This window comes from Manis pentadactyla, chromosome 3 (assembly GCF_030020395.1).
Source record: "Manis pentadactyla isolate mManPen7 chromosome 3, mManPen7.hap1, whole genome shotgun sequence".
NCBI lineage: Eukaryota > Metazoa > Chordata > Mammalia > Pholidota > Manidae > Manis > Manis pentadactyla.
Window position 1 is genome coordinate 166,612,784 of NC_080021.1, and position 19,698 is coordinate 166,632,481.

The 19,698-nt window shown below is 35.1% G+C and overlaps 1 protein-coding gene across 1 annotated transcript in view; it reads left to right on the forward strand.

Moving 5' to 3' along the window:
• LURAP1L (leucine rich adaptor protein 1 like) overlaps positions 1-18,719 on the forward strand; it is a 49,543-nt gene extending 30,824 nt beyond the window's left edge. The window contains exon 3 of the mRNA XM_036926662.2: positions 17,990-18,719. Within this exon, the coding sequence (XP_036782557.1) occupies positions 17,990-18,364 (375 nt within the window). The 3' untranslated portion in view covers positions 18,365-18,719. The remainder of the gene's footprint in view (positions 1-17,989) is intronic.
• The last annotated feature ends 979 nt before the right edge of the window (positions 18,720-19,698 follow it).

Here is a 19,698-nt window from a genome sequence, read left to right on the forward strand (position 1 = left end):
TGGTTGTTCAGGAGACTGTTGTTTATGTGACTATGTTCATGAATTTTCCAGTTTTCTTTTGGTTGTTGATTTCTAGTTTCGTGCCTTTGGGTCAGAGAAGACTCTTGTTATGATTTTAATCTTTTAGAATTTGCTAAGACTTGTTTTGTGGCCTATCTTAAAAAGCCTTTAATGTGAGCTTGAGAAGAATATGTATTCTGCTATGGTTAGATACAATGTTCTGTATATGTGTGTTAAGTTCATTAGTTCTATACTGTTGTTCAAATCCACTGTTCCCATGTTAATTCTCTGTCTGGAATGATCCATCCATTGATGAAAGTGGGTTATTATTAAAGTCTCCAACTATTACTGTATTACTGTTTATTTCTCATTTTAGCTCTGTTAGTTTGTGCTTTATATATTTAGGTACTCTGATGTTGGGCACATAAATATTTATAAATTTTATATCGTTTTGATGTATGGACCCTTTTGTCATTATATAATGACCTTCTTTGTTTCTTTCTACCATTTTTAGCTCAGACTCTGTTTTGTCTAATATAACTACTCTCGCCATTTTTTTTGGTTACCATTTTTTGGAAATGTCTTTTTCCATCCCTTCACTTTCAGTCCATGTGTATCTTTAAAGCTAAAATGACTCTTTTGTAGGCAGCGTATTGTTGGAGCTTGTTTTGTTTTGTTTTGTTTTTAATCCACTTAGGTCATTTTAAAAGTAAAGGAGGTAATGTTTTATTGCAGTAAAAAACATGTAACATAAAATTTACCATTATATTTAAAGTGATTTTGTTTCCTTTGGATATATATCCAACAGTGGGATTGCTGGCTCAGATGGTATTTCTGTTTTTAATATTTTGAGGACCCTCCATACCATTTTCTGTGGTAGCTGCACCAATTTACAATCACACCAACAATGCACAAGGGTTTCCTTTTCCCACATCTTCACCAATACTTGTTATTTTCCTTTTTATGATAACCATCCTAATAGGTATGAGGTAATATATCTTTGTGGTTTTGATTTGCATTTCCCTGATGATTAGTGATGTCAAGCATCTTTTTGCCTGTCTACCTGTTGGCCATATTTATGTCTTCTTTGGAAAATATCTATTCAGAACCTCTGCCCATATTTTAATTATTTTAATCAGTTTTTTCTTTTTTTTACTATTGCATCATATGAGCTCTTTATATATTTTGGATATTAACACCTCATGAGATATATGATTTGCAAATATTTTCTCTAATTCCGTAGGTTGTCTTTTCATTTTGTTGATGGTTTCCTTTGCTTTGGAGAGGCTTTTTAGTTTGATGTAATCCCACTTGTTTATTTTTGCTTTTTTGGTCTTTGCTTTTGGTAGCAAATCCAAAAAGTCATTGCTAAAAGACAGATATCAAAGAGCTTACCACCTATGTTTTCTTATAGGAGATTTATAGTTTCAAGTCTTTTTACTTTCAGTTTTAAAATGACTATAATCAAAACTAGTGCCTAAAACTCCAAAAATTTTAAAATTGCTTACATACCCTAGTAGCAGTTGGCTCCAGATACTACTGAAGGTACAGAAAGAATGAGAGTTTTAACTAATCTGCATTTTATGATAAGTAGATAAGAGACTTTCATTTTCACCTTCAGGGCTTTTATTTTTGTATAGGCTTAATATAATTTTTATTTTTTGGTTCAATATTTTATCTTTACAGCTAAATATAATTTGAGGGAAATATAAAATATATCAAAATTATTAGCACTTCATGGAACAATTTCAAATACTGAATATAGATAATTCTTTAAGCATCACTGACTCATGAAATATACCTGGAAACAAAATAATCAAGATAGCTAAAACTCACTTAAGCATTTTCATCTTTATAATTTTTAATGGATATATTTCTAATATAATCCACATACTTCTCTATCTTGATAAACAGTACCAAGCTGAATAAACTAATAATGCACAACCATTATTAACAGAGCATTTTTAATGCAGGATTATTCAGCAGTGTACTTAAGGATTTTTCAGGAAATAGGACTGTTCTGGGTTTTTTTTCTTTTTTTACATGGTTCCAGATACATCCAACCCACCCAAATGCTTAATCTTCTCTCACAGTACTTTCTTGATGCTGGTATTAGATCTATTTGTCATAGTCCTTATGCCTCTTTATCTTCCTCCATCTCCCAATTTTACTTCTTATCTGCTATCTGCAGCACAGTAGTACTTCAGTAACCTTAGGTTTTTTTCCCATCTATTAAGCAGGGGAGAACTGAGTTATGAGGTTAACTGATCATTCCAATTCTTTGGAAGTAACCTCAAATAGTGAGGAAAATTAAGTGAGGAAGCACCTCTGCAACAGAATAAAGGACATGGGCCTTGCTCCCTAGAACAGTGCTTCTCAATCTTTACATGCACACAGGTCACCTCAAAATCTTGTTTAAATTCAGATTTTGTTCAATAGTCCCATTATCCTACATTTCTACAAGTTCCCAGCTGATACCAAAAGAGGTAGGCAGCCACGAAGCTATTTTCCACCATCCACCTCTCATCTGATATTGACATTCTTGTCTACCTCCCTGTCCTTGAGTGTGGACTGGGCCTACTGACGTGTGTCTAAGGGATGGAATATGGCAAAAATGAAGGGATGTCACTTCTGAAAAAATGTCACAAAGAACACTGTGGTTTTTGTCTTGGATACACTCTCTCAATCACTCTGAGGAAGCTATCTGCCAGGCTGAGAATTGTCCTATTGTGAGATCTACATGATAAGGAACTGGTATCTCTGGACAACAGCTAGCAAGAGCTAGGCCAGCCAACTGCTACTGGTTACAGTGACTTGGAAGCAGGTTCTTCCTGAATAAAGCATTGAAGTGACTGCAACCCCAAAAGACATGTTGGATACAAACTTGTAGAGACCCTGAACCAGAGGCACTCAGTTAACCTTTGCCCAGACCTCTGACTCACAGAAAGCATGAGATGATACATGTTTGTTGTTTACATTGCTAAGTTTTCAGGTATTTGTTACACAGCATAAATAACTAATACACCAATGCTGTTGATATATGGACCATACTTTTGAGTAGCAAGGGCCTCTTCCTACTTTTGAACAATTTGATGTGACAGACATGGGACCACTGGTCTAGTGAATGGTACTTTACTGAGTCACTGTTTTATAGATTGAAATAAAGTAATAGAATTACAATATCTATAAAGAATGATTCTGAAAAACAATAAAACGTATACAATTTTTGGCAAAGTTTGCTCAATTTTGATGGACTTATTAGAAGATAAATTTTTAAAGGAGCCTGTGAATTAACTTCTACTACATATAGTAGTACGAAGCTAGAAATATTTTTCTTCTGTTGGAATGAAAAATCAGTAAAGAATGCAGTTTGCTCTTAACAAGAGATAGCAAAAGGTTATTTTTCTGTGTAATCTGCCCAGATAGAAGAGATTCCTTAGCTAACCTGAAAATATTCTATGATTTGTGCTGACTTTGGCACGTCCTTGATTTAAAAAAAGGGAGTGTTACTTAAAATTATGTTGTATTCTTACTCCAAACTGTAACCATTCACTGTTTCCAAGCACATTTGATAGTGTTTTAATCAAATAACTAAATCTATATTAATAATACTTTAGACCTTTTAATTTTGCCTTCCCAAGATAAGACCCTAAATTTGAAGGGAGAGGAAGTTTAAGATGTCTCTTATGCCCAAACTATTTTTTGAGGTCTTTGCAAGGCCCTTGGCAAATTGCCTTAGATGAAGACTGATGGACAGCAGTCACCACAGCCAGAGTAAATGACTGGGCATGCATGTGCAGACAATTATGTCCAAAAAAGTATTTACAAAGACAGGAAGCTGGATTTAGGAAGTAGGTTGCTGGGGTCCCTGTCTTACAGGTATTAAAAATCAGCATGATACTTCCTGGTGAATTTAACTCAGTATCTTTCCTAATGATCTATTTGCCCTTTATTCCTCTACTTCTTTTTTTAAATCTGTTTTTTTGTTGAAGTATAGTTGATATACAATATTATATTGGTTTTAAGTATACAACATAGTTATTCAACAGTTATATTTACTATTAAATCCTCTCTTCTTTACTCACCTTTTCCTGATGATGCATCTCATTAAAGAGTTAAATAAATCTTTATTGTATACTTATTTTATATTTGCATGTCATGTTTTTGACCTTTTTTGAAAAATGTACCTTGACAGAATCAAATTACAGAGCCACAGACAGAAATCTTGTCAGAACTAGCACAAACATAGATGGGCCCAGAACAGTATAGATAATGCAGATGATATGAAGGAATTTTAAAATGTGACTCTGCTATGACAAGTTTCTGTTAAACATCTGTCCTCGGTGTTAACTCTTTTACTTTTATTTAATCACTCTTCTCTCATATTTATTATCATTGCATAAGAGAATACTCATACCCTGAATTTAATATTTCAAATGAAAATAAATAAGCTATCTCTTTTCAGTGTGAACCAAGGTAAATTCCATAAGGAAAGAATGGTTTGCTCTTTATTTCCAATGGATTTAACTCTCTGAGTCAGTATAAACAAAATATGGTGATGATTCAGTGCTATAATCTTACCAAGCTGTTTACATTTTACTTTCCACCAGAGCTTAATGGTATCTCTGGCATACCAGATTGTCAATGACTAAATTTATGTGTTTTATCTTTGTCTTTTACAAATTAAAGTGTCAAACTGTCCCTTTGCATGATACCATTTTGAAAAATTCTTGTATTTGATCTATTATAAATGAAATTAGTTACAGTATTGATATAATGTTGCCTAAAATATTATAATCATTTTTCCAACTTAGTGTTCTCTATGATTTTACTTTGATTCACATAGATGATTTTACCTGGATGTGATAGTTTGCTTTCCTTTGAATGTGATATAATTCATCATGTTTATAACTACACTGGTCCATTTCCAGCAGAAATAACAACAATGTAATTTAAAACAGAGGTTGTGGATGATTTGTTATTTATTTATACCTATAATATCCTGTGACCCAACTACCCATTGATGGTACAGATCAGTGAGAATGGCAAGGAAACCTAAAGACTTTGTTCTGGTCTTGGTTCCATTAGTAACTTGAACTATAACTGGCAACAAGTTGCCTAATCTTCCCATGCCTCTGTTTTTCTGTTAGATGAGAATATCAGAGATCATTTTTAAAATCTTCCAGCCCCAAAATGTTAATTCCCTGACATAGCAGATTAACAGTGTATGATCATGTACACAGTTTGCAAAGAAAGGCAAAGAGTCCTACATGTGTACAATAGAGCACTGTTGGAATGATCTTCAAATTTGTTTCTGGGAGATGACTGCATTGGTGGAAAGGTTTAGATATGAACAATGGGATTTTTCAAGATAGAGAAATTTTCAAGATGTAGTAGAAACAAACACATTGATGACAACTGATTAAAAAGATAAATGACAAATAAGTGTAGGCATGAATTCCACCAGTGCAGTGGGTCTATCCTATCATCTATTAATCATACCTTCTAACTAGGATTATTAGGACATAACAAATCAGTAAACACATGTTGAATGAAGAAATGAATGAGAGAGGGAATAACAGGAAAACATATATGAGGTAATATAGCAGTAAATAAGAGTGCATTAATTTTATTTGAGAAAAGAAACAAAAACATGTCAATTGAATAATGAAAAAATAAGATGGATTTGGATAAAGAGAAATGGGTTTGGGTGAACTATACCAAGAAGGACACTATAAATTTGAACCTGCAATAAGGAAAAGTATCAAAGTTCTAGAGAGGTAAAAGTTCATTTCATGCTCAGGAAGTAGTAAGCCAACCAGAAGGGCTAAGAATCTAGAATGTGGTAGGAAGTGAAGGTAGAAAGGTCATTTGGAAGTATATCATGCCTGGAGTTTTAAGCAAGGATGTTGAGAAAAGCTGAGAAATGCCATGACAGTCCATTCCATAGAGAAGCTTACAACATCGTCTTAAACAGAAGCTACTGGTCATACAACTACCTCACTGTTTTGCTCTGGGTTATTGACTTTGCACTGCCGTCAAAAGAGCTTAAAGGGATTTCATAAGCATCTCAGACCTGTTCTTTCATGTGAGTAAAAATTTACAAATTGCAACAACAAGGAATATTAAAGAAAAAGTAATTTGGTTGTATAGGAAGTTAGATAAGACTACAGCTTAGATTGACACCAGGCCAACTTTATCACCTCTTTCTGGAATGGAAGCTAACTCTTCCAGGACTAATTTTATTAGTAAGTAAACTACTATCATTCTCCTGAATCCAAAGCAATAGGTTCACTCTTGGAGAATAAGGCTAGGAATTCAGCAACAGTCCATTTTATTGTGAAGCAAGGCTGTTTTCCATTTTTCAATCAGAAGCAAAGATAAGGGTGAAATGCATTTCAAGTATATGACATAGAAAGGCCCAGTGGTCTTGACCCCAAATTCTTATTCTGATCTCCCATTTCCTCCCTATAAACCCAGTCTTCTTATTGTCTTCAAAATTCTCATGACAAATATGTTCTTCCTCTTTGGTTTTGACTTGTTATCCGTATTTGGCAACATACTTAAGTTTCTCTGAAGTCTGTGTTTATCCTGCCTTTTTTTAATGGACACAAAGGAAATTTGCTCCATGCTTTTCAAAAACAATAGCATTAACTGTTCCTAACTTACTTACTAAACACACTTTTTATTTAAATGAGTTCATTTAAAAATGCCCTTAAAGCAAGATTTTCTTCCTAAATTATATCCTAGTAGCATTTAATGATGTCAATATGGTAAAAATTTCATAAGATGATATATTTGGAGAATCCTGTTTCCCTTTAGAAAAAAAGTGGCCTGGTGCTCCACACTAAGGAACAAAGAGACAGATTCCTAAGAAATACTCCTAAGAACTTTTAATTCACTTCACTATAAGGAAGTTTCTTAACAGCTTTAGCCGTCTTTAATATACGTAACCACCTTTAAAAAAATATCTGGTGCTACTTTAGAGAAATGCAGCTAGACTCGATTAGTTAATAGTTTATGGAATGATGAGATGTTTTGGGATGAAAGATGCTATGTGGAACTACAATATTATTATTATAACTAGCAGATCACATTCTCAGCTTATCCAATTCATTAGGAAAACATTTTTATACTAGGGGTAAGAGTTTGATCTTTATCATTATATAAAAGTTCTAAATATTTTCAGTTGCTTTTATATCTTAAGTATCACAATTATCTTTATGCCTAGTCTACATTTAAAAAGGAGGAACAAGTTCTTGTTTGAGTTGTCAAGAAATACTATCATCCAGACACTATTTATTTTCTATTTTGAAAATTACAAACAATCAAACATTCAGATGATTTTGTCAGATTCTTGCTCGCACTTGGATTATACACTTTACAGAAATACTTTAGCTAAGCACTTCCTCTAAAATCAGATAAGGAACAAAAGATTCTTTTAAGTTTTATTTTGTTTTGATTTCCTTTTGGACTTAGTATGTTTGGGCATTTCTCTGCTATATCCTTACAAATTTTCAAACAAAAACAGTATAGGACAATGATATCTGAGACAGATTGGTACCCTGGAAAGAACATGGGCTTGGATCTTGAAAGACCAGGAATAATATGCAATTCTTCCCAGAATGAGCTCTTAGATTTTAGTCAGTTGGACAAGTTAATTATAAGTTTCTCTACATCAATGTTCTAACCCATAGAAGACTGTATATTATCTACTTGATTAGTAGATCAGTATGGCTAGAAGAACTGGATGAGATCAGGTATAACATGTACAACAGAGCCTGACCCAAAGATGCTCAATAAAATTTAGGTACCTCTTGAAGTTTAGAGTAGTAAATACCTACATTAGAAAAGAGAATCTCAAATCTACAACTAACTTTACACAAGAAACTAGAAAAACAAAATAAATTCAAAGTTTGCAAAACAAAGCAAATTTAAAAAAAGATCAGAACAGAAATAAGCAAAACAGAAAACAAAATCAATGAAACAATGAAATTTTTGAAAAGAACAACAAAACTGACAACCTCTTGGCTAAAGAAAAAAGAGAAAAACTTAAATAACAAAAATCAAAAATTAAAGAGGAGACATAACTGATGCAGCAGAAATAAAAATTATAAGACTACTGTGAACAACTATATGCCAACAAATTGGATGACTAGATGAAATGGTAAATTTCCAGAAAAATAAAACCTACCAAGATGAATCAAAAAGAAATGAAACATCTGATGACATTTAGGAGAGGCTACACCAAAAAACAGCACCTTGGTATCCTGAATATTTTAAGCTGAGAGAGTTTGAGAGAACAGCAGAAGCAGGAATGTCACTCACTACCTTTCTCCATTCTTCTCCTGAAACTGGTCATAAAACTTTAATGTGAAAGGTGCCCTTCCCATCTCCAAAGGAAGAAGCATGCTTACCTCCAATGATAAGGGACCTGGAGAAGAATGTGAACAAACAGGCCTCTCTAAGGCTTCCCCAGTTTATTATACCTATTATTATATGCCTTATTAGGTCATACATATTTCTCTATGACTGTCCACTCTTCAACAAACTTAACATAAAGACACTCAGGATTAACCATTTTTCAGGTCTTCATTTCCTTATGCAGGCTCCCATGTCACATAAAGCTTATAAAAAATTATATGCTTTTCTCCTGTTAACATGTCTTTGTCAGTTTAATTTTCTAACAGAGCTAGTGATCCTAAGGGCTAAGGAGAAATTTTCCCTTCCATGTACATTTAACTAGTAGGGAGACTGAGTTAGCAATCAAGACCTCCCTATAAATAAAATTCCAGGACCAGATGGCTTCACTGGAGAATTCTACCAAACATTTAAGAATCTAATCCTCCTAAACCTCTCCCAAGACATTTAAGAGTAACATTTCCAAAGTAATTTATGAGGCAGGACTACCCTGATACCAAAATCAAAGATGCTACAAGAAAAGAAAACTGTAGACCAATAGTCCTGATTAATATTGATGCAACAGTCCTCAACTAAATGCTAGCAGATAGAATTCAAAAATAAACTAAAAGGATTATATACACCATGACCAAGTAGGATTTATTCCTGGAATGCAAGAATGGTTCAACACAGGAAAATCAATCAAACACCCCATATTAATAGACTGAAGGGCAAAAACCACACGATCATCTCAATTGATGCAGAAAAGCATCTGACAAAATTCAATACCCTTGCATGCTAAAAACACTCAATGAACTAAGAACAGAAGGAAATTACTTCAACGTAATAATGGCTACATATGAAAAGCTCACAACTAATATAATCAGCAGTAAAAAGTTGAAAGCTTTCCCTTTAAGATAAACAACAAGGTAAGGATGCTCTTCCACCATTTCTATTCATCACAGTACTGGAAGTTCTAGCCAAAGCAAAAATAAATAAAAGGCATCCAAATTGGAAAAGAAGTAAAATATCCCTAGTCACAAATGAAATAATCTTTTATGTAAAAAACCCTGAAGATTCCACCCACAAAAAACTGATAGAACTAATAAATTCTGCAAAGTTGCAGGATATAAAATCAACATGCAAATTCGTTTCAATTCTATACAATGATAATGATCAATATGGAAAGGAGATTGAGAAAATGATTCCATTTATAATAGCATCAAAAAGAATAAAATACTTGGGAATAAACAAAGGAAGTAAAAGACGTGTATACTGAAAATTACATAGTGTTGCTGAAGGAAACTAAAGAGGAAACAAGTTAAGTGGAAAGACAATCTGTGTTTATGTATTGGAAGATGTAATAGTGTTTTAAATAGTGTTAAAATTCCCATACTACTCTAAACAAACTAAAGAATCAATGCAATCCCAATAAAAATCCCAATGACATTTTTCTAGAAATAGAAAAACTACCCTAAAATTCATATGGAATCTCAAAAGAACCAACAGCCAAAAGCAGTCTTGAGAAAGAAAAAGCTGGAGGTCTCACATTTCCTGATTTCAAAGCATTTCACAAAGCTATAGTAGTATCGATCTACATAGTCTCAAAATAGTATGGTACTGGCATGAAGAGAGACATTGGAAATAGAACAGAATAGAGAGCCTAGAAACAAATTTTCACATATAAGGTCAAATTACATTTGACAAGGGTGCCAAGGTTACACAATACAGAAAGGACAGTACCCTCCACAAATTGTACTGGAAAAACTGGGTATGCATGCAAAGAAATGAAGTCAGATCCTTAACTTGCACTATATACAGGGATATAAAAAAATTGATTTAAGATTAAATGGAAGACCTGAAAGTATGAAACTCCTAGAACGAAATGAGAAAAAAGGTTTGTGAATTTGGAACTTTTTTTAAGGTATAATGCCAAAAGCACAGGCCAACAAGCACAAAAAACACTCAAGCGGGACTACATCAAATTTTAAAACTTCTCAAAGTTTTAGAAGAACTACTAAGAAACAATGAACAAAGTGAAAAGAAAATCAATGGAATGGGAGCAATATTTGCAAACCACATATTTGTAAAAGGGTTAATATCCAGTGTATATAAAGAACTCTTACAACTAAACAAAAAAAAAGCAAATAATTGGATTTAATGTGCTACAGGACTTGAAAAGGCATTTTCCAAAGAAGATATACAAACAAATTAGCATATAAAAGGATTCTCTGTTATTACAGAGATGGATATTATAAGGTAGATAGACCTTGAGGGCATAACACTAAGTAAAGTGAGAGAAAGGCAAATACTGCATGATCTCACTTACATGTGGAATCTAAAAAGACACACACACATAGATATGGAGGAAGAGATTGGTGTTTGCCAGAGGCTGGTGGTGGGAGTAGGCAGAATGGGTGAAGGTGGTCAAAGGTACAAACTTCCAGTTACAAGATAAACACTGGGGGTGTAATGTATAGCATACTGACTAAAGATAATAATACTGTAGTGAATATTTGAAATTTGCTAGGAGACTAGGTCTTAAAAATTCTCATCACAAGGGAAAAACAATTTGTAACTACATCAGGTGATGGATGATAACTAAACTTATTGTAGTAATCATTTCACAGTATGTACATGTATCAGATCATCATGCTGTATTCCCAAATATAACACAATATATCAATTATATCTCAAAAAAATGTAATGTAAGTATAAATTAATAAGTTATATGAAAAATAGATCAACACTCATCACTTTTTAACTATTTTACATTTTACTATTAATTATTTTCTTGAGGTTATTTAAAACATTTATTGTACCTGTAGAGTGAGAATACTATGTAATGTTGTGCTATGAATCACTTCTTACCAACCCTGTGTTTAGTAACATCACATTGGTAGTTTGAAATCAGTGAAGGTAGGAGTATTTACACCAGAAACTGGAAAGCACTATAAATCAGGACTTGATTTTTATTTTGTTGACTATCTTAAGATAGTTTTAAAATAAACATTATCTTAAAATGGAGAAAATGTTACTTAAAAGCTGTCATGTGTTCTTAGCTATTACATTATCACCAGCACACACAAAAAAATGGGAGATATTCTTCATGTATCCAAAACCTATTATCCAGTATAGCAAAGTTGCTCATATCACTGACAAACCAATAAAGTTCTCACCTAACTAATCCTGAAGCTGAAACTAGTTCTGGTTTAATGAATATAATTTGCATTACAATGAAAAATAGTTTAACAGTAGATTACGCATCAGATTTTACAACAAAAAATAACTGAGAAAAGATGTGCATGAAGAATATTTACTATAAATTAATGGAAACACTTCTTGTCTGATCTGTGTTGTTTATGTGAGCTTCTCTGCCACAAATGTGGGAACTTCATGTTTTTGTTAAATCATTCCAAATGAATTTCATCTTAGGTGATTTATAATCTCTTTCATTAGCCCTAATTACACTTTGCATATATATATTTAGAGAGAAAGCACTCAGGGAAACAGTTCTTTAAGTGTATTAGAATATGGAACAGGCACTAACATCACAGGAACCCAAATATCAACTGAACCTAGAATCTGATGGAATAAGACTGAGAAGCTCCCTGTCTTATTTTTGTAATCAGGGGACACACCAGCAGAAACTACACAGCTCTCACAAGCAGGCCTGGTGCAAGAATTTATGTTTAAGATTCAGCGGGGTCACATGTTACCCTTTCAAATTCACCAGATGCAGCTTTCTAATTTATCAAAAACAACATAAGTCAGTCAGCTGTACTGTGTTTTTATGTATATAACGTAGTCTTTGGGGAAATTACTGTTCTATAAGGTTTAGGGAAAAGAATGAACTGTTTTAGTTATTGTTCAATTCCACATATAAACAACACAAATGGAGAAAGAGAAAGCTGACTTTGTCTTTCTCCTCTGTTGCCCAGTTATAACAATATTTTTTTGTTAATGTTCAACTGGCAGAAAAAGTGGAGAGAACCTTTGGTGGAATAGCATTGACTTGTATAGGGCTGCAGGCTTTTCTACTGCAGCATTCCAAACCAAAAGCAGTAGATGGGAATGTTGTACAATGTCTTCTCAGACTGCAGAGAGACAATAATATCCTTACAAACCCTCTGAGAAAACAGTCAGGGGAGGGTTTTATAAAGCTATTAATAAAACTGCTGGAAATTTTAAGTATGGGTAGGCAGAAAATCTCCTATGGCCATCAAATTGAGGATGTGGTGAATTTGGAGAGGGAGCAAATGTGGACACAGGAGGCTATATGAAGGGAGCATTTGAATAAACTAGGATAAACTGTTACTAAAACAATACCCAAGTACCTTTACAACAGCTTTTTAATTTAATACACACATATGCTTTTGAATTTTTTGTGTATTTGGAAATAAATATGGCTAGAAAAGAGGACTTCTACCAATTACGAATCTGAAAAAAAAATGCTGATTTGTTTCTCTTAATCAGAAACTAGGATTAGAGTATCACATTAAAAGGCAAATCTCATCTGTTTTCCTTTCTTTATGTACATGTTTGTGGACTTGCAAAATAGTCTTTCTCCCTTCTAATTCATGTTACAGTTTGCTGGCCGTGTGAGATTTAGGTCATGGATAATGTGGATTTTACAATAGGAATGCATAAGTATGAGATGGCCTGCTTTTACCTGATTAGTGGATTCTCATAAATAAAAGGATAAAAATAGCAATGGAGAGCTTTATGGGAGATACGCTGTCCAAACCTCCAATATGATTAGTAGGGTGAACAATGTCCCTATCTGGAAGGCATATTCAGCAGCTCATGCGCACGTATCAGTTACTTTATAGACACATTTAAGATGATATATGTTTATTCCAGAGCAGAACACAAAGAAGATTTTTATTTAAACCCAAATGGCAAGAACCAAAATTACTATTACTGCACAATTTCTGATAAGGTGATTAAAATTCACATAGAACTCAAACTTCTGGCTGTAGCCATATTTTTACTACATCTTTTTCTGGAGCTATTGAACAAAAAAGAACTGATTGTTCTGTCGCCTCTGTAGCCTAATTTTCTCATAGCAGAAATAAAAAAATGGCTACAGGAATGACAAAAGAATCAGAGTCGGTGTCAGAATGGAGGGAAATCCTGTGATGATCTGATGTACAGCATCTTTTCATCAAATAATACCTCAAATGAAACCCCAATATGAAAAGCAGACCAAAGTGACAGGTGGGTTCCTCAACTGAATTCTATTTTCATTACTGGGCAGAAATTAGCCTTTGTTCACAGACTGCTTCAGCACCTCCAATGAATACTGGAGCTCAATGGACCTCAGAATAAAATCCCATGAGTTTTCCTCCTGGACAGGAAAGCTGAGGTCCTGTGTGCCAAGCCAGTCCGCCCAAAGGTCACACAGGTAAACAGTGGCCGTGGGAGATGAGAACCCAGTGTCATGATCTTCACATAACACAGCAAAAGAAGCCAACTTGTTAAAACTCAGTTTTAGCAACTGAGTACTTAGTAATTTGACCACATTCTCTCTTTCTTGGATTCCATTGTGCCAATTCATAAACCTTTGTTTTTTTTCAAGTATTAATATGATAGTCTTGAAGAAGACATAGATCTGGAAATGTTTATTATTAAGAATATTTGCTCTTTCATGATCCTTCATTACAAGTTCTACCATAAGCCCAGTTACCCACCTGTCCAAAAATGACTTGAAATTTCAGCATTCATTCAGTCTAAAGTAGGGAGACCTGTTACACTACAATGCTGAAGCACGAAAGACTTGTTAAGTATGAAGGTGAATCACCCCGGGATGACTGTGAGCCTGGGGTGGGAGAGAGTGAAGAGCAAAAGCAGAAAGGACATCCATCTCTCTGGATCAATCAGTGCAAACTTTTTTTTTTCCTTTGGTAAATGTCCTATTTGTTTCCTTTGTTTAAATCATTTCGCCATGTGTTTACATAACACCCATACTGTGCTAGTACCAGTTATTACCTTGGAACAAACAGAATGATGTTTGGAATGTGATTCACACCTTAAAATCCACTTCCTGTCAGAGATAATATTTTGTAATCTGGACATTTAAACTAGGAATAACCTTGCACCAATCATGCCGTGTTTGAATCCCATAAATGAATAGGAATGATACTGCAAGCTGGGAATGCTTCAGTATTGAAATGCTCTTTCCAGAACTTTCCTCTGTCCTCCCGTCAAGTCACCTAACACTGACCCACAGCAAAACCCAAGAGAGGGCTGTTCCTGACAGATGGTCTAATCTGAAGCAATCATTTAGCCCTTGAATAAATACTAATCAAGTACCTACTATGTGCCAAGCACTCTTCTGGGCCTTAGACACAGAGTGGTGAGTGAAAAAAGCAGAACAAGCCCCCTGCCCTCTGTGGTGCTTATCATGTTTATGGTGGTAACAGAAAACAAATAGTATTTTAGCTAGTCATAAATACTGGGGAGGGGAGAAGAAACAGAATGTAGTATAAAACTAGGCAGGGGGATTGGATACTGTGATTGATCAGGAAGGGGCTCCCCAAGGAGGGGACACTTAGACGATAAGGTGAGACCCCAACTCTCAATATCCTCAAAGATCTCATGTGAAGGAACGGCGGTTTCCTACCAGCTAGCAAGTCTACTCTTTTCCTAATTGACGGCCAGACTTCCTAAGGACCGACATGCATAACAGTGAGGAAAGGCAGGGCAGCTACTGGGGACAGAAGTGACAGTGTGATTTAGCTCTGCCGCGGACTGCTCAGACTCCCAAGGTCCGTCAGCAGGAGGGTAACTGCACCTTCCTTCTAGGGAAGGCAGGTGAAGCAGCCTGGAGCTCCAGGGAATAATGGACAGGCAGCCGTGTGAACTGGCTGGCCCGGCGCTCCCACACTCCGTAGCTGTTTACTCTCTCCCCAGGAGGACACAGAGTTAGACATAGTTAAATCTGTAATCATTGTCAGCCAGATCAACACGTTCTAACTGACTTGCTTCCGTCATTTTTTTCCCAGCACTGGTTCAGTGACCTGTGAATGTTTACCTTCAGAAGAAAAAGACTTTTTTTTAATTTAAATAAGTTGTTTCATGGTCAAAGGACGCTTTTAAGTTACTTCATAATCTATTCCCTTCTTATTTGCATTGCTCAATAAAATGGAAAAAAATTGTATCTGATGTAGCCATTCTATAAATGAAACAAATCTTGCTGAAAAAAAAAGTTAACCTAATTGTGTTTTAGTCCCAGAGTCATACATTGGTTGGGAATGTGTATTATTACTGTCTTAAGAGCTGAACTTTCATAGACCCTAAAATTGTGACTATTTCTAAAAACTCAATCAAGACAGATCTTAAGATAATGGAAGGAATGTTAAGACATGGCTTCAGGAACTTAAAAATCAGTTGAAGAAATGGCTGCAAGACACAATAATATGTAGCAATATTAAGACAATACAAAATCCAGCTATCCTGTGAGATACAAACTAAAAGGATGATAGAGGTTAAGTGGTCCAGTAGAAGAAGGCAGGGATCAGCAAGTAGCTTGATATAATAACTAGGACTTCAAGAATGGGGAGGACTTGGAGAGAAAAAGAGTCAAGTACTTCAAGCAAGAGCAGTAACAGGAAACACACCCAGAGCTGGGCAAGAGCAGGAGCATTTTCATGGGACAGGGTGGAGACGTGAACAAGAACAGCTGTGCTTCATGTGAGGCGCTGCAGGCAAACGGTCTCATTTTGCCTGCACCATGCCTACAATGGGCACAGCAAGTTTCATCATCTGCAGATGCCTAACTGAAGGATTTTATTTTGGCTCAAACTGCTTACTTAGGCTCCTCTGAGGATCTAGACAAGTGGTTGGTGATTTATCAATGCTGTATTACTTGTATAACTTGGAAAGTATTTTGATGACTCATCTGGTGGTGTGGGTGAATGTGAAAATAAACACTTCCAGAAAGCCTCGCTCCTCAACACATCACTGCAAGGCCACTACAACAATGCCACAGATAGAAAAGCACTGTTAAGTTCATATCCTTCTGTTCATGAACACCTAAGAGATAAATGATTTTCACTGTTACCTTCTAGACATTTTATTTTCCATGCGTTTCTCAGAGAAAATCATGAAGTCACCCAAAAGTCACTTTGTGTAATATCCTAGCAAAATTAAAAATTTTTTAATTTACTATCCTACATCTTTGAAGTCATTGGTAGAAATTCCATCTCTCCTAATATTTATTCATCATGTTCAGTCAATCCAAAATTCATCTTCAGTATAGATTAACTCCTAACCAGGAAATATTTAAAAAATATGGATGCACACATTTGAAGACAGTAGGCTTCTTTCTCCCTTATGGCTTGAGTCATTCATGACCAAGTACCTAATTCTAGACACCCGTAAGTCTGAATGAGCCCTGTATCTTAAAGAGAGAATTATCAAGGCCCAGCCTCTTGGATTAAGGATCCCAACTGAAAAAACAGGAATACATTTCAAACCATAATGAATGTAACCTAGATCTCTAGTGGCCAAATGCATCCTAGTTTCCCAGTTCCAGCATTCTGAAGGGGCCATAGCTCTTCAATTCCAGCAAGAACAGGGATTCCTGTAAGAGTTCTTGCAGCTGCCCTCTCCTCATCTTGCCCAGAACCACCACACCTTGACATTAGCAATGTTCCTGTTACAATGTAGGGCAAACAAAGGAATTCTGCTTTGTGGCTGTGAAGACAGAGTTCCCTGAAGTAACTTACAACTATGGGAAGGACTATACACCTAGAGAACCTCCTTAGAGTCTTATACCCCAATTTTGATTGGGATTACCCCTCACGTTTCTGAAGCAAATAATCAGATTTACAGAAAATATCTCTCCAGATCACCTTGTGAAGTCCATCAGCCTAGTGTGTCTGTACCCTTTTGCACCCTTTGGACTCATGGAATACTAAAGTTATTTGGTTCCTCTTAAAAATAAAAGCATTATTTATTACTCTATATATATAAAGTCATATAAAGTCATAAAGAGTACAGACCTTTTCTGTATTCTTACCTCCTTTCTGTAGATCTCAGTTTCTTTATCTGTTTAATGGGGATAAAAATAATAATATCTGTGGTATAAGGTTACTACTATAATGAATATTGAAGTTTTATAATGAACCCTGGCACATTACCTCTCAAAAACAAAGGAGTTGCTACAATGATGATGAGTCCTTAGTTTCTACACATTCCTCTTTCCCCACCTCTCAGTATCCAGACAATTTACTTATTCCCAAGTAAACATGGATGAGCTACTAATCTGGCCCAAAAATAAGTTTCTTTGCAGAGAACCTGGCATTCAGTATGTTTTTCCATGCATCATAGTTAGGGTCAGGGATGCAGTGGGAGTTTCATTGTCTCTTTTGGAGTCTGATGCATCTGGCAGGAATTGAGTTGATTAACCAAACCCCTACCATTGGTCAGCAATTTTCAGACAAATCTGGAGATCAAGTGAATTTATATTTTATTATGTGAATTTAAAATTATGGACTGCAGAAGGCAGAATCCAAATAAACTTTGGATAATTCAAGAATGTAAAATAACTGGCATGTCTTTCCTCTCTCCCTCTTCTCCATAGGTTAACCTCCGAGCCACAGATGTCAGGCTCATGCGCCAGTTGCTCATTATCAATGAGAACATTGAGTCCATCAAGTGGATGATTGAAGAGAAAGCCACCATTACCAGCAGAGGCAGCAGTCTCAGTGGCAGCCTGTGCAGTTTACTGGAGAGTCAGAGCACCTCCTTGCGTGGCAGCTACAACAGCCTACATGATGGCAGTGATGGACTGGATGGCATCTCCGTGGGGAGCTTTCTGGACACTTTGGCAGATGATGTCCCAGGCCATCAGACCCCATCAGACTTGGACCAGTTCAGTGACAGCTCTATAATAGAAGACTCACAGGCACTGCACAAGCATCCCAAATTGGATTCTGAATACTACTGCTTTGGCTAGCAACCCTGTTTCTGCATGGGACTGGTGTGCAATTCACTAGTATTTATCCTTCTCTGCTGCTATATTTTTTGGTGTGATTTTTTTTTATATGACCTTTTAAAAGAAGCTTCTTTTGAAACTGCTTGATGGTATTTCTGTTGCCCCTAATATTTCTCTTCTGGACTGACTTATCTTTCTCTCTCACATCTCTGTTTTTATTTATTATAATAATTTTCCTCCCTCTTTTACGGTGGCACAAATATTGTAGGGGGAAAAAATAAGCAATAATTGTTTTTGATTTTGTTTTCAGAGCAAGGGGTCAGGGATTACAAGAAAAACTTTGCTAAATTTTACAATAAAGTCTGATAACACTTAATGTTGTTTGTACTCTTAAATGATTCAAAATTTCATTTTCCAGAAGTTATTAAGGTTTATTAGTCTTTTATATTAGGTCGAACCAAATGCTTGGGACAACATAGGCCATAACTTCCTAGTGTACAATCAACAACACTGTTGGTCACATACTTTTACCTAACAATCATTTAGAAGCCCCAACTATATGCAATCTGTCTGTTCAACTTTGTGTTCATACTGTAGATTAGCATTTTGTCATCAGTGATTCTACCCAAACTGTAGACTTAATTGTGTGATAACACATATAATTTTCCCAAATTTCAAAGAATAACTGGGATTAGGTATGAAGGTAACTAGAGGTTAAAGTGTCCTAAATTGTATTTTGAGATTTTGTTAACATTTATTTGTATGTATCTTGCAATTCTGATAGGATATAAACACGTGGATGTATACATATGGATGGATAGATGACAGATAGATAAAACCATATAAAGAGAGAGATAGAGGTAAACAGAATCACTATTCATTTATTAAGTCTAATTGATATCCTTTAATCCTGGGATGGATAGTCTTAGTTTTCTGAAATGACATCTGAAAATATAACTCACATAGTGAACAAACATTTACTTTTGATGTAACATTATTAATCTTCCACATTTATTTTACCTTGACTCCAGTGAGTGAATCTATTGAGATTTTCAATTGTTCTTTGTAATGATATATGTTTCTGCATTGAACATTTTATAGTATGTATCAAGAAGTCTTCCTATTTATAATTGACTAATGTCCATACTCTAGAAATGGTTCCCCCCCAAATTCCTTTGTTAATATACACTTATTACACACTTGTTAAAACTATTATTTGATTCTAGGATGTATATTATTTTACTCAATTTCCAATTAAAACCTACAGGGGCTATGTTTTACACTAGTCCTTTTTCATGAATTGCTAGACATAAATCCTCATTGCAAAAATCTTATGATGTGGGATTGCCTCCCTT